The sequence below is a fragment of the Scomber scombrus genome, chromosome 21 (assembly GCF_963691925.1).
Source record: "Scomber scombrus chromosome 21, fScoSco1.1, whole genome shotgun sequence".
In the NCBI taxonomy this organism is placed as follows: Eukaryota; Metazoa; Chordata; class Actinopteri; order Scombriformes; family Scombridae; genus Scomber; species Scomber scombrus.
The window spans coordinates 16,316,391-16,333,057 of NC_084990.1; the positions used below are offsets into that span (position 1 = coordinate 16,316,391).

Below are 16,667 nucleotides of genomic sequence, written 5' to 3' on the forward strand. Positions count from 1 at the left end.
CTACCAGATGTACCCACCATCGTCTGCCTCACCCTCATCTTCTTCCTCCTCTTCCGCCTCCTCCCCGTTATCTTCTGCCTCCTTCTCCTCTTCATCCTCCCAGCCCACTCCACTCCCAAAATCTCCAGAATATCCGGCCACTTCATCTGGCCATAGAAAAATACACAAGGAATCATTTTTAATTAAAGTCCATAGAAAGAAAATTAATTAAAAACAAATTTGATAATTAACTGCCTTGGTAATTTATCTAGCAAAGTGCCAATAATTAATTGTTTCCAGCTTCTCAAGCGTGAAGTATTCCTGCTTTTTTTCCTTCTTTTCTTTCTTTTTTTTTGGATTTTGGGCCGTTGGATGGATAAAAAACAGCAATATGAAAATTGTATCTTGGGCTCTGGAGAACAATTAAGGGAGCATAATTGATAATGAAAATAATAATTTGTTTATCTTCTAAAATGATTCTATCTATTTCTGACTCCTAAAAACTTTTAAAACAAATGCAAAACCTGCAAATGAAGTAAGAATATTACAACCATTTTTCCATAAAAATCAGCTTTCAATTTCAAGTTTTCACATCACACTTGTGTCAATTGAATCTTGGATCACAGATGGCTTCCAAACTAGTTAAGATGCCGCAAATCATGATAGTAGGCCCTCCCCTTAAAAAATAAGTTTCAGTTAGGACAGAAAATCTTTCCACTTTCAGAAGATAAATGTGAAAACAGCCTCCTAGTGTCAAAGTCTTGCACATACATCATTCTGCACAGTGAAGCTCAAACATTCAATTGTAGGAGGGGGTGGCCGGTCAGTGCACTGAGATAAAAAGAAAAAACATGCTTGACTTGATTTAAAAGAATACATGAAAACAGATTTGTTTCCTCTTTTGAGAAAAAATACAACGTCAAGGACCCAATCACAGACAAAAACAGTGCAGAGTATAAGAAATATCTTACCGCAGTCAGGGTTGCCATGGATTCTGGTGCCCATCATCTCTCCACCATGCTGGTCGACGCACCAGCACTCACCTCGGCTTTGGTCACACTGCACTTTCCTGTAGTAGCCGTCCTCATCGCAGCTGGGAATGTACATTCCTGCGAGGATGCGTGCAAACACATACACATATCTATTTGTTAAATATTTGTACCCTCAATGCACATTGCCGACTCATGCTGTTGCCTGAGATGAGTGTGACATAAACGGGAATGCCAGCACGCCTTAGTGAACCTGTGATAAGACCATCAGTCAGGATAGAGAGGCAGCTTTTTGGCAGGGAATACCACAGAGACACTTTATACAACCACGCATATGCTGGTGGATGTGATTTCACACAGTAATGTTGGCATGGTGTGTTTCTTTATGCTGTGAGAGTGGCATGTAAAAATGTAGTGACAGCCTCGGTGACAGCGCTCCACTGTTCCAGCCTCCCTCAGGACATTCTTGTCAAACCAGACTGCAACTTCACATTCATTGTGAACGAAGTTCTCTAACAAGCATCAAAACCTTCCCGCCCCCCTGTGAAAACCAGAGAAAACATCAGGAATGAGACAACTGGGCTTCAAAAATGGAAGAACATATCTCTTGGTTTGGAGCTCAAGAGGGAAAAGCAGCATGTTGAGCATGCTGGGTAGATAGCGTGACGTTTCTCAGGGAGCCAAATGGACGCGTTAGCCTTGCTCTTTCCCAAAGCCAGCGCTGCCCTCTAATCCCCCCCAGCCTGATTAGGGCCTAATCCTAGCTGTGTGCTTGTGATCTCTTTAATGAGCCTCCTACAGATTCTCGTCGGCTGCTCTAGGCGCCTTGTAACGTAATTACACTTGGGGACCTGGAGCAAGTGCGGGGCACACGCCACAGAGAACGTAGAGCTCATGGATGACTACGTGGCGTGGTGTGGCTTTAATAGGATCTGAAGTGAGTCAGTGGTACTTTGCTGCCTGAAAGGTGCACTTTCATAGGTGTCAGGTGTAGGTGAATGAAAAAAGATCTTCAAATATATCTTGAATTCTATAGTTATGTCATGACAAATGTTTTTACCAGGCTTCTTCTTGGCCACCTCCTGCACTTGGATCCTCTCCAGCTCGGCAAGGCACGGTGGCTCTATGAAAAGAATCAAACAATAAAAGTGATGACAGGCAGTACTTAAAAACTGCGCTCACTGAACTTTATCTCAATCAATGCTCTTCATAATTACTTTTTTTTTGTGTGCGCATATTGATTTGTTTAAATCTTATATTTCATTTCCTCAGGGCCTGATCGATTGTCAAGAGCTCAGGTGAAAGAACATATTTGTAGTCTGAGAATAACAAGGAAACAAGCTGAAGCTCTAGGAGAGATAGAAATAGAATCAAAGAAGAGAAAGACACTTTATCTTGACCCCCAAGGCGATAAACCTTTGCCAGTATTTGTAGATTGTCACAGCAATATGTCCGACTAGATTAATTCACAGGGCATTTTCAGTTCCTTGGACTTCACTGTGAAGTCAAAAAGGGAAAAATGTTTTACACTTTGTATAAGTTGGTAATCATTTCTGCAGTATGCATCCAAATTATTATCATGATGCCATTATTATTTAATGGCTTAGTGCGGGGTAGTCTATACATATCACCTGCTAGTAATGAAAAATTGATTGGGCAGTCGGCGTAATCTATTGCATGCAGGTTAAATGCCTGATCAATCGGATAATCAGCGTGCAAATGAGGTTACTGCCAGGGAAATCCTGTATTTGTTTAGTAAAGGTCAAATGGTGCACATGGTGCACACGTGCAAGACATGGGGGCACCAGATCATTTCACATTTTACAACACCTTAACTGTACGTGAATATCAGAAATATAACTTTTAAAGTAAGCTTCATTTTCAAATGAATGCACAAGGTATTAGGTACTAGGTATCTTTAGATTAACTCCTTGCATGATCTGACATTTCTCTTAACTAACTGAGGAATTCCTTGTTATGGAAATTCTCTGCGTCACCACGTAATTTCTCTGCTTTCACAGAACAAATGACACACGCTTTCAAAAAACAGAACTAGAGTATGTTCTCAGTGTCAAAATAATCAGATTAAGCCAGATCTTAACCTATATTTTCAAAACATCTACTGCACAAAGATGTGAGGATGTTGTACAAGCTTGTAAAAAATAACTCAAAGCACTAGTAAAGAGGGTGTGCAGAGGTCCTACAGAGGGCGCCACCTCTCCTGGGAGAAACCTGGAGGGGGTTGACTGCTTGATAGGACCCTGAGTATTGATTTGGTATTGGACTTCTGTGCTACTCATAGATTGTCCATAACAAACACCATGTGCGAGTATAAGGTAGTCCATAAATATACCTAGTACTACAACACCATAGGCCAAGTCATCAGCTGTGAGTTGGCTGTCGAGTGCGCCAACGGACAGACCAAATAAAACCAAGCATGCAGTGAGGATGGTTTGTTGAGATTCCTGTCCGTTTTTTAAATTTTTCCTGCATCTTGGTTGTGGATCATTGTGCAGTTGTGACCAAAAGGTTTTTGGTGTTTTGCTTAAATCAGGGAATGACTGTTTTTATTGTGGACTTGAAATGGCTACTAGGTGTGGGCAGAGTTCTGGTCAGGGCGGCCATGGAGACAGACTTTCAATTTGGTCAGAAACAGATTCTGGCAAACTGTCAGATGAGTCAATTAAAAGATTTCTTACCCAGATTTTTTTTCAGCAGAGCAGGAGAACTGCTAATCATGTCTAGGAATACTCTATGGGCCTGGATAAGTGATGGAAAGTGGATGAATGGAGAATTTTAGCAAGTCAAGGTTGTACAGACTTCTGAAGTCTGAAGGGAAAAGAACCACCAGATAATCCTCTGATTTTGATTGAGCAGCAAATCCTGCTTTAAAATAGGTGTTTGTTGGCTGTCAGACTTATTTAAAGGAGTAGTTTGACATTTTGAGAAGTGCGCTATGCACTTCCTAGTGGGGAGGTTAGGTTAGAACATCAATAGTACCTTCATAGCTGTGTGAAACATATGAGACTAAAGCCACTGTGCGATTAGCCTAGCATAAAGACTGGAAGCAGGAGGAAACAGCTAACCTGGCTCTGTCTAAGGGTGGCATAGACAGGCATAAAATGTCGTCAATGCATACCCTCTATTTTCCTGTGATGTAATCTTGATTTTAATTCACAATTAGTCTGGAACTAGACTTTCTCAGCTCTCCAGCTCAGCTCCTTTCACTCACTTTCCCTCCAGAAGCAGAGGCACCATTCCGCTGTCGAGACCTTCCCATCCTTGTAGCTATCGCAGGAGTTGAAGAAGGGCCGAATGCAGACCTCGTACTTGTCCAGGTTAATAGCAGCCAACTCAGCTTGGTCCAGATACAGGTCACTGTTGGTATCCAGCTTTGAGAACATCCAGCCAATGGAGTCCTTGCAGCTGGCTACCAGGCTCTTGTCCAAAGCTGTCAGAAATAATTTGCAATGTACTTTAGTTACTCTCTCTTTCATTTTTAATGTTTTTTCTGTCTGCACTACATTTTATTGCATGGACAATTGAGTTGTAAGTGTGAAATTAACAGAGAATAAAGTAGCTTTGTGAGTTTCTAACCTGAAGCAGTGCCAGATCCGAGCTTGCCAGAGTTATTCTGCTTTGCGTTTCCGTGAAGGAGTTGGAACCAGTCTCTCAGCCTGTCACCAAGGTCTGCCAGGTCCTGGCCTGTGCAGCTCTCTGAGGGAGCAAAAAGGGAATCCTGGCATTCAAAAAAACCTGGCAAACACTTAACAGCAATCTGACTCACCTTCCTAAAAGGCGGGCAGGTGCTCAGCCCTGCTGCATATTTTTCTTATTGATGTACAGTGAACAGAAATACAAGCGGAGGTTTCCCTCACTATAAGGCTGCTGAGGTGCACTGTTGGGTTTTCATACTGTGATTTATAAGTGTATGATCTAGTAATCAAACAAAACATTATTTTGCAATTAACTCTACCACAGCAAAGCGCTGTTATCCAATAGAAATCCACTTTCAGTTTCAGGCTGAGCACTTATCCCATGCTAAAGATGAAAAACAGGAGTAACATTTCATCCCTTTGATCAATTGGCATTTTCACGTGCCCAAGAGCCTGCACAATCAATACTGTTTGGCTGCAATGATAGATAGTGTACACTCTAAATAATTAATTACTACATGATTGAAGGAGCAGTGTAACCACATGGGGGATATTTGGGTAAATGTAATCTCTGAAATTGGTGAGTATTGATCCCAAACATTGAGCATTGGGTTGATAGGTTCTGTGAGAAAATTGGAGTCCTGACTGCAGTATTACTTCTTTCTTTTTTTTTCTTTTGAAACCTTGACTCATAAAAGGGTGACAGTCATGCAGAAAGGAAGGTGTGAATCCTAAAATTACGGTGAAAAAAAAGCACTTGCCACGTTTTGCGTCAGTATTTGTGAGTGTAACAGAGGCTGTGGCGCAGGGGCAAAATCCTGCGCACATCACACTCAGTTCTTTGCCTGCAAGGCAGGCCTGCTGCTCCAGCTTACACTGTAGGGAGAGAGAGAGAGAGAGAGACAGAGAGAGAGAGAGAGAGAGAGAGAGAGAGAGAGGCATGGATGCAGTTAAAATATTTATGGGGGTGACCGCAGAAAGAAGAGATTGCTCATTCAGATGAGACACTGCACTTAGAGAAAGGCAGCAAGAATGAGCTGTCATTTTCCGCTGCCTTCTCATGCAAGGTCAAAATTAAAAACTATACATAAATCAATAACGAGTCCTGGCAGTGGTTGGTGTACAGTGATGCAGCTCAAAACAACGTCAGTCATTAATCATACAGCCACGTCAAGCTGGTGCACTTGTCCGCAGTGATGAACTGCGATGCCCACGTATATGTCAGCGCAGCAGGAAACAGCACTTGACTGGACTCTGCTCATCATTGAAAACGATGACACGGGCAGTTTTCCATTTCTTTTCAGGAATTTTATGGTGGCAGAATCAAGTCATAAAGCAAAAGAACATTTATCTAGGTAAGAAGTAGTAGCAGTGAATACTTTCAAAGAGAGAAGCTGGTGTAGAATATTTCTTTTTTACCTCAGAGGCATAGTTGTGTCCATCAGAGCCACATACAGGTGAGGAGGCAGCCACAGGACAAGGCTTGCAGCTGCTGTCATGAGCCTCCAGCTGCCCCGACTGTTTGACTCTGAAAAAAAAACAACTTTTCTCACTCTCTAGTAGTATCTAGCCATGCAGATACTTTCATTTCCTCTGCAATATCACTTGCCACCCTTATAAAATAGAGGTGAAAATAAATAATAATAGTATTCATAGGAACTATTTCTCTGGTAGAAAGTAGTTCTAGTGAACTGTTGACAGAGAGGTCTTTGGATTACCCAGCGTAAAAGCCAAATGCCTGTTTGCACCTCATGATGGGGGATTGAACTGCTTACTGAAACCAGGACATCAGAGTCGCTGCACATTTTCTGCTGCTGGCTGAAATCTCACCTTTCAGACTATATCTCGACAACCCAACTTATTTGTGTCTCATTTCTTAAAGCAAACTTAAGCACTTGTACTGTAGCACTGAAAATGCTTTTAGTTGCTTATTTGAGCAAGATGCACTCCCAATTTTTGGTGACAGCTAGCTTTTGCCCCTATGTTTAAATGCACTGAATGTAAGTCACTTTGGATGGAAGAGTCTGCAAAATGAATATACTGTAATAGAATGGGACACGCTGTTTTGGGGAAGACTTGCTTCTGTTGAATTTTTTTAATCTTATTTTTCAATGCTGTGAGCACTTCAGTGTGTTGAGTAGGGAACATAAATATCAAAAGGCAGATATCTAACATCCTGAGTATATACAACCAAAAATATCTGCATGGCTATAAAGCACTAGGGGTAACTGAGAAAATATGTTTTGTTATTTGAGCAAGCTGGCCAAAGAATGTCAAATACAGAGCTACAAATCCTGTCTAACAAGATGTTTTTTATTAGGACTCAGTATCATTTATATCACTCTACTTTTCATCTGTATAACAAAACAAGACAATTCTAATCATAGTTACCAGAAAGCCATAATCTGCCTGCTAATATCTGAATGCACAACTTCATAAAATTCTCCTTGCTTGCTTGCCTCTCGCATGGTGATTGACTTCATGTTCAGTGAGCACAAGCATCAGGATCTGCAGTACGACTTCTGAGGCTTTTACATAATGATGCTAGGATGGTTTAGTGTGGCTGCGGCCGTGCTTATTACCCATTATTCGGCAGAGTCTCTCTCATATCTAGAGTGACTGTAAATTAAGCACTTTATTGAAAAAGATAAATGCCTGTCGCTGCAGATAGACTTTGCACATAGTAATAATTCACTCCATTAATTCTTTTCAGACTGCGACCCTGCTCATTTGTTTTTCAGTCAAAGTGGAATGGATGGGTGAGGGAAAAGATAAATGCTTTTTAGTGAGGTTTAACAGAGAAAACTAAAAGGCGTATGTGAAAGGAGGGCCATTTGCAACACAGACATAAACCCCTGTATTACACTATATTAAATGGCCAAAAGCGTAGAGTAATGTACTGTAATCTGTTGTCATGGTTTCAACCTGCTCTCCTCCCTCGTCTGCTTCCACTTCCTCCGATTAGTCTGCATCATGTTTTTTGAAGTTGCCTCATTATCAGCATCGAAAGTTGAGCGAAGTATCATTTTGGACACGAGAAGTCAAGTAGACCATTTTTTAAATACAGTTTTAAAGTCCCCCACCAATGTGTTTTGCATGTTGTTCTTTCATTCAGTTGGATGTTTGAGCTGTGCAGAATGATGTCTGTGCAAGGTTTGATACTAGAAATCTGTCTTTGCATTGATCTGCTTATAAGAGAAAGTCTCTGTGCTCACCAACAATCTGAGTTAAAGGTTAAAGCTGGTGAATTTATATATTGTTGAAACATGCTCTACATTAAACATTTCTCAAAGAACTTCAGAGAAAAGTCAAGAGGTTTTATAGACGTTCTATAGAAGTTCTATAAACAGAGCTGCATAAAGAGCCGTCTGTCTAACATACACACAACTTCTCTCCTGAGACTGACAATGTGATTGCTGTTAGTACTCTTTGGAGTTGTTTCTAAACAGACTACCACAGCCATTGCCCTCAGGGCCAAGGAACATGTCACCCAGTGCAGCAGTGTGGCTCAGTGACGTGTTTTTTTTAGCTCTACAGCACAGAGGAATATGATATATTAGGCTTGTGATTTATACACAATACTTGTAAGTAGGATCAATTCATTGTTGGTTTGGCTCTGCACATGAGATTAGTTGACAATGAGAAAAACATAGAAAATTGCCAGCCTTATCCTTTAAACCATTTGAGTAATGTATTCATTTTTGCATGTACCGTGTGAGGACTGAATGCGCTGGAGTCTTCTTATTGTTTGTTAGCTGTAATCTAACCTGGCTGAGATGAAGGCATAAAGCAGCTTCTCACAGTAATCTTGAGATTTAATTCCTCTGGCTCTTGATGTTTTTCAGAAGATAAAAAGTTGTCCTGGTTCATTACTGACGTGACTTTCAGAGCTAAGATAATAAATAACTCCTGACTTGCTCACTGTGCTCCAGAGACACTGACTCTAGGTGTGAATACATTTCCTGTTTCCGTTTTTTTAGCCTACACATATATCTCAGCCTTGTCTTTATTTAGCTGTTACCATTTTTTTGGCATCCAGTAGTTGATATTACGGTTCTTCGGAAGACAGAGCAGTTGTGTATCATCCACATACAAATAATATTATTTACTATGTTTCTTTATAATGTTGCCAAGAGGGATCATGTAGAAATTAAAAAGGATTTGGCCCTTGTGGAACCCCTGAAGAAATCTTAGTTTCAGCAGATTTGAGGTTAGAGGAAAGCCTCAAAGAACAGGAGCTGGTAGACCTGGTGAAAATATTACAATCAATAGTATAAAAGCTCGTAGTATGAGAAATTGTATTTGTATCATATTTATTTACTTGAACCACAGTAATGATTTGAACACATTTTGGCACCGGGCTGTTAACACTTGTGCAGTTCTTCTTGCCAAGAGGGAGATAACACGGCTGTCCATATTTCAAATAGATAGTCTAACACAAGTGGTTTTTCCTTCTGATGTGCTTGTATTCATGATGTGTACGATATGACGCAAACACAGCATAAGACTAGATTTCACCAAACCCTTCAGTCAGTGTTGGTCAGATTGTAAATATACCATATGTGTGAATGCAAGTTCAAATGCAGAGTTTTGGCCGCACATCAATACACTGTATAGCCAAGGAAGCTGATCAAAGCCTCTTAAGCCAGTTTCTGTTTTTTAGGCAGCTCTGTGGTTCATGTTGCGGACAAACATAAAAAACTGGCGCTATTTCACTGTTATCAAACACACTTAACAGTCTAACTTTTGCTAGTTTTCACCGAATTTTCACCTAAAACATATATATGTATGAGTTCACAAACTGATGGATTATGTAGTATTAAGTAATTAAAATAAGCACTAGTGGCTTCATTATGAATTAATACTGAGTCACAGGAGTTCATGATTCATCATGCATTAGACGATGATGAGTCATGTAATAGTTATGCATTTATAAATCATGAGGTATATACCCTTGACATTAAATGTTTTCCATTCCACTTGCATCTCTTCCTCATTTGTGCGATTGTAGCATGGCTGTTATAACGGTCTCTGTTGGGTTTTACCACCTTCCAACCACACAGTTAATTAGTCATTGCTCAGTGTGAGTGTTGCAGCTGAAATGATATCACTCCTGGCTCATGACACTCTCTGGCCTTGTTACCGAGTTTAATCAATAGCTCTCTGAAAAGCTTTTAACTGACACACAGCTAATGGCTGTTGACACCAGCGTCACAGAAATGTCTGTCCCGTCCATGTAAAAATCTTTTAAACAGGGGTGACATGCCTTGCAAACATGAAGCAAGTCACCATCTGATTTCAGGACTGAAACTCCACCTACCTGTGCTCCAGTTTCTTGCGATTGACACACATGGCCCTCTGGTAGCCCTGAGCGACACACACCTTATGGCGGCTGCACTTCACATTCTGGCACGGGTCCTTGGTGGTGTCCACGGCTGCAAACAGAAAACAAGAGCATTAAAAAAATCCAGAGGTGTCAATCACAGTTGGGGTGTTTTGCTTTAATTCTCTATTTTTGCCACATCCATGAGAAAAAACACAACACAGCTTCTGGCTGTTTTTTATTTGTCTTTTGACATGGAGCATGTGTTCAACAGATTGATAGCAAGTACTAACAAGAAGAAAAAACAAAGCAGCTATTTTATGTGCTGTATAATCAAATTCTGTATATTTATATAGTTTAAAATGATCTTTTATACAGACATATGCAATAAAAATCATGAAATGTGGGATGAAAAATATTCTAACAGTATGCACAAATGAGTCCATTGATTTTATAGTCAGCACTGCTGAAAACATGGACGCCTAGCTGTCATTAGTGAGGCAGCCCATCGTAGTACTGCTGGCAGTCTCCAGCGGCTGTCTCTGATTGCAAGAAAACCTGACAGCACTGATTGAGCATCTCTTTCTCTCGGCTTGTCACATCTCACTTCCCCCATGTCAACTTATCACTGTCTCTCCCCGGCATGCCTTTTCTCTCTTACACACAAACACAAGCACTCCATCTTTGTCTCCCATGTTCTCTTATTTTCCCCCACACCAGTAGTCCTCTCTATCTTCTGTGAATTGAATGGTTCAATGTCAACTTCTTTCCCACTGATAGACTGAGATGGAAATAGCTGTGTGTCCTCCACCTTCTTCAGTCTGTGGTCATTGCCATCTAAAACTGGATGTCACACTGTCCCTGTCCATTTACTGCCTTGCCGGAGAGGCCTCTGAAAACTCACAGGCTCTTACATTTTTTAAATTTAAGAGTGAGTAGCAAGTGTTGGACGCTGAGTGAAATTTAGACTGTGAAATTTCGAGTCAGCTTTGAGCAGCTGCTTTGTAGTGAACATGGTCAACAGACGAGGTGGCTGCCAGCCAGATCCCTGCAAATCTGGCGACTAGGTGATACTTTGATGCTACAGGAGAAAAATATGAGGGAACAGGTGAGTATTGTGTAATGAAAAGACAACTCTTGGGATTCAAAAAACACTGATTGGAGGCTGTGTGTCTTTGTTGTTTTTGTGCTATGATAAAACCAAGCAAGAGTCTTTAGTGGTAGATTTTGTAAAGAACCAAAGTCCTGCTCCACTTCCAAGCTAACTTGCTTTCCACCAGCTTTTTTGTTCACAGTGCTAACAGAGAGGTTATGTATTTGGTCCTAGTGGTTTATCTTCAAGTGTAGCAAAATGTGTTACTTCCTAATTTGGCCACATAGAGTTCTCTCCGAAAACCATAGGGGAAGTCAAAACTTGACTTTTTTCCACTGTTTTTACTAAATCACTGCAGCACTAGTTGTCAGGGCAAGCAGGATTATTAGACTGGGTGTAGTTACACAAGAAAATCACAAGACATTTTAATATTTCCACAATTTTGTCATAACCAATTTAAAAAATGTTCTATTATTAACAATAATAAATTCAGAGGACTGTTCAGCCTTGGTGGAAGTATGTCCTCTGAGTTCTTTCTAGTTGGATTCGGGGTTCGCTGCCTTCTCCTTTACAAACTGTTTGCTATTAGTCTTTCATAGTATTCTTTACTTGGGATCAATTCAAATCTTCACCACAGATGTCAGTGTATCTCTTATCAGGACAGTCAGTCAGATTTTATGCTTATGGAAAAAGATGTTACTTCAATGTTTATCTCTAGGGCCATTGCTGTTCTTCATTTTTAATTAATAATTAAAAAATTAATTAATCTCCCAAAAATCAGTTCTGATTGTCATATCCGATTATATGCAGATGATACTGTGATTTACTTGTCCAAGCCTGACATCTCACAAATTCAATGTACATTACAGTCTGATTTTGATGCCACTCAGTGATTGTTTTCGTTTAACAAACTTCTAGTAAATAAGTCTTATAGCATGTTGTTTGGCACTACACCTAATTCTTTGCATTTAAGCAATGATTGGTAATTTCATTTCTTATCGATGGGACACCACTTGAGAAAGTGGAGGAATTTAAATATTAGATAGAAGAAAGAAAATAATTTGATAATTTTATATTGTTCTATCAACTGTTTTAACTTACAGGTCAGGACAATATTTCACAGTTGATATTACAAATACCACATTATGTAGATATTGTCCATCAGAATACCCCAGAGTATTCGCTAAACTTGTTAGTACCTAAATCCAGACGACATTTTCACTTGCTGCAATTTTTTTTTGAATGCATTTCTTTTCATTTCTCTTCCTACTGTTTCTTCTTCCCATTGTAGAATCTTTAAAGAACTTGAAAGGGAAATGCACCTTTAAATTTAAAGCTCCATCTGTCTGGAACAACTTTCCCAGTTCACTTAGATCTATTACCTCTTTTAATTTCTTTGAGACACCTCTTTACTCATCTTCAAACAACCTACTCTTGTTTCTATTGCTTCTAATTAAACTTGGATATGGAAATAATGTATCTCTAATATGTAGGTGCATGCACATGTATGTATAGGGCTTAGTATGGGAATATGTACATGTACAAGTACTGGTGTAAAAATAAGCCGGCAGCTCCCAAAAAATGTTTGACCCACATCAAAGGCAACAACTGGTAAATAGTCAGAAGCAAAAGGCATTAGGATCAGTGAGAGACAACTGGCATAATGCCATCTTAATTGAATTACAAATCAGTTTATCTTACACTTCACACTGGGGTAGAAACTCATAAAAATACAAGACGTAGCATTTAGGCTCAGCAGAGAATCTCAGAGACAGATAGCTGGTTTCTGGCAGTGCTGATAGCTCATAAACTCGAAACAGTCATTCCATAAGATTTTGTGACCACTTGACTTTTATTCCTTTCATCTGTTCCAACAGGTATTCTGCTCTGTCATGATTTAACCCCACTGGCTGAATAATATCCAGACTCCACCACTGAGGATTCATTTGTCTTCTGCTCCTTTTTTGATTGAAGACATTAACTGTCGCCATACATATCATTTTGACTATTTCTCGACAATAAAGAAAGTGAAGACATCTCATATTTTCAGTCTGCCTCAATGGATCACAGTTATCTTCAATGAAACTCATCATTCAGGTTTTTCCTCCGGCTTTCTTCAGGTTTATGTTACAGAGACTGTCACTGTATATTTTGTTAGTGGTTGCTATCAGAGTATGAGGTTTAATATTTCATTGCTTTAATGCAGGTTCAAGTCAAGGACCATACACTTTTATGGGTGCAAGGAACCAAACACTGTATTTTTGTGTGTGGTGTAATTCCCTCTTTCTTCTGTACCATTTTATTATTTTTTGGCCACTGAGCAGTCACTACCTGCCGTTTACTTACACAGAAACCACAGCTACAGGAGGTGCAGTGAGCCATGCATTGAGCCGGGCAGTGAGCCATGCATATGTGAGGAAGAATCAAACAAAACTAGACAGCATTCACAAAGCACACACCCATACCAAGACTCTGTCACAGAACATTTTTATGATCAGCTGATGGTGACTGTAACTTTTTGAGAGAATTCCTAGAACAACTGGAATAGTAATAAAGACAATTTTAATATGTTTAGATTTAGATGTATTAGATTTATACATTTAATGGAAAGAGTGGCTAAAATGTGTGGGAGTAGTTGGAAACGGTTTTGCCTTCAGTCCAAAATGATGGGAAAATGTGTTTTAAGGAATAGTTCCACATTTTTGGGAAATGCATTTTTTTTTGCTTTTTTGATTTCTTAGAATTACAGAGAAGGTTGATACCACTTTCACTGCCACTATCATCCCCCGAGATATGAAAGTAGTTAAAATAGCTTAGCATAAAAACTGAAATCAGGATGAAATAGCTACCCTGGCTTTGTCTAAAGGTAAAAAAATAAATCTCATATTACATCTCATTTGTTTAAACTGTGCAAAAGTTACGTGATAGAATTTTAGGAAATTATTTAATTATCATTTACCAACTAAATCAACTTACCTTTTTCATTCTATTTACGTTTTTGTTTTGTTTTTTCCATTTCTTTGTACCGAGCTGCAACACCATGTGTAAAATGCCTTAAAAATTAACTGTTAAATTTCTAGGATGTCAGTGGAAAATTAAGGGACCTATAATATAAAGCATTACCGCCTTGCTCTTTTTCTACCTTTGGGCAGAGCTCGCTGTTTCCCCTGTTTACAGTCTTTAGGCTAAGTTAATCTAATAGCCTCCTAACTCTAGCTTTATGTTTAGTGTACAAACATGAGAGAAATGTTTATAAACTCATCTGACCCTGGGCAATAAAATGGATAAGCGTATTTCCAAAAATAGCCATCTGTAATACTAATAGATTAATATTAAAGGAATCCAGTCAACAAAAGGATATTCCTACTCCAGCTGTATAATCAGGAGGTTTGAGTTGACGAATTATTTGTTAATTGGTGCATGATTAAACCTTACAATATCTGTTATTCAAAAAATCCTGCAACCTTAAACACAACATTGCTATACTGTTCATCCCCGTAGAAACAGCTCCGTGTTGCAGCATAATTTTAGACAGTGACGTGCAGCTCTCTCACTGCTCTCATGCACCTTCATGTCTTCCTCGAAACGACAGCTTAAAACCTTGGTATTCTCATCCTACACAATATACTGGAAAGGAAATGCAAATACAAGATTTAATTTGCAATAAAGATCAAGTGTGTTAAACAGGTCTCCTGGTTGTTGTTTACACACTGATGCTTTGAGATTTCTGTGTGGGACATCTACAAGCAAAGGCCATTACTGGTTTTAAATCCCCCTATAATCATGTCAACCAAGGCGATATTACTGCACTGAGGCAGCGTCCAATTTCTCAGAGATTATTATTATTACGCCGCGATCAAAACCATATCAGAACGCTGCTGCTTTCTCACCCGCAAGCTGCAGTCTGCACTCTCATCAGAGCTCTGAATTCCCTGCCGAGCGTGAAGTCTAGCAGTCGGACAGGATCCTCCATCAAAAGCTTTCAACCATTTGCTTTATAGTCAAACTGTCAGAGAGTTCATTTGATAAAAAAATATTTTAGAAGCTCTGAAAATCTTGGGCTGCCAAGAATTAGAGTTGCACCGGTCTGAAACCAAAAGATTTGCCTGTGATAAGCATAAGAGAGAGATGGGCCCATTTGACAGCTTTAAGTGAATTAGTTTCAACTGGATTTGCAATTACTGTCATCTTGGAAGACTCTTTAATACCGTTCAATTTAATTGGTGGTCACTGAGTTAAAGCAGCCTGCAGCTTTTATTCAACTTCACTGGAGCTATGAAATGATTTACTAGTAATTAGTAAATATGCAACACACGTTCAGCTCTAATTCTACTTTTATAACACTTTGAATAATTTTCTGAAGTCGCTGTGCAAGTTTTCTTTCTTTTTTGTCGAATTAGTAGACTATTTCTTTTACTCGGGGTCAAATATGACAGCGCCTCTATTAAGTCTGAGCAGTGGCAACCTTATTGTTTTGCAATGACCCTCAAACACAGAGCTGACTCTGCAGGGCTGAGCTGACGTCTTAATCAGCTCACTTAAAAAAAAGCAACAGCGGTGTCTGAAGTCTCTTGTTAGGTCTTTTGTTCTATCCGGGGCTTGCAGGTACACCTTGCCAGAGTTTTTGCTGTCTTGTTGAATTTGCAATGAAGAGGACCCTGATCAATTAAGTCTGCAGAATTAGTCCCATTGGGAGCTGGGACGGGGATGAAATCAATGGTATTCAAATGAACATCGCCCACACTACAGCAAGCGAGGCGTTTTCTTGAGATTACATTAGTTATTCCCCCTGTTGTAAGAACAGATGACTTGGATAACGTCTGGAACTGCTCGTTCTTACATCTCGCTCCTTTGAGGCAAGTCTTCAATGTCTTTTAAGTGAGGCAGTGTGGGTGTGGTGCTATACCCGACCTCCCACACTCACCTCGCAGCAGGAACACACTGGTAACCCTAAGGGGCTACTAAATTGGCTACACTATGTATGAAACATACTTTTATAGCCTGACCTGTAAAATGATTCCTACTTCACTTCACTACCTCCAACAAAGAAGGGCTAGCATCTGCAGTTCAGTTAAAGCAGCTACTTCCAGGGGTTGAGCCAACAGCTACATGCTAGGATTAGTGTTTCTATAATTAAACATATACAGGTTGAACTGCAGCTGAATCAGATATACTATGGAGTTATCTTACAATCTGCCCAGCACAGGTGATTAATGGCAACATGACACACCAGTTTCTAAGTTCCCTCAGAAAAGGTAAAATGGGAATTGGTTTTCTATAGAACCTACTATTTGATTAATTTCTATGATCATTGTTTACACATTAATAATTATTACTTTTTTTTAGTCATATTGTGAAATAATTTGGCCCTACAAATGCTAAATAGATTTTAAAAAATCTGTCTTATTAAAATTTACAACTAGCATCAATTGACTAGCCTATAAAAAAGCTGCAGTAATCTTCTAATCTACGAATGATATTTATACTGTGACCAGTATTTAAAGCTTCAGGTGAATGGATAATTATATTTAACTATTTAACACTTACAATACATAATTTCTTGCCTATAATGTACTTATATTTACTTGTGTACTATGAAATATGTTTATTCTTAGAAATATTAAATA

At 39.4% G+C, this 16,667-nt stretch overlaps 1 protein-coding gene across 1 annotated transcript in view; it reads right to left on the reverse strand.

Annotated features, from left to right (window-relative positions):
• Window positions 1-16,667, reverse strand: part of LOC134003211 (testican-2-like) — a 38,530-nt gene continuing 21,863 nt past the window's right edge. The window contains exons 4-11 of the mRNA XM_062442344.1: window positions 9,945-10,059; window positions 6,044-6,152; window positions 5,386-5,500; window positions 4,566-4,685; window positions 4,201-4,419; window positions 2,029-2,091; window positions 951-1,088; window positions 1-146 (exon numbers count right to left, since the gene is read on the reverse strand). Coding sequence (XP_062298328.1) covers window positions 1-146; window positions 951-1,088; window positions 2,029-2,091; window positions 4,201-4,419; window positions 4,566-4,685; window positions 5,386-5,500; window positions 6,044-6,152; window positions 9,945-10,059 — 1,025 coding nt within the window. The remainder of the gene's footprint in view (window positions 147-950; window positions 1,089-2,028; window positions 2,092-4,200; window positions 4,420-4,565; window positions 4,686-5,385; window positions 5,501-6,043; window positions 6,153-9,944; window positions 10,060-16,667) is intronic.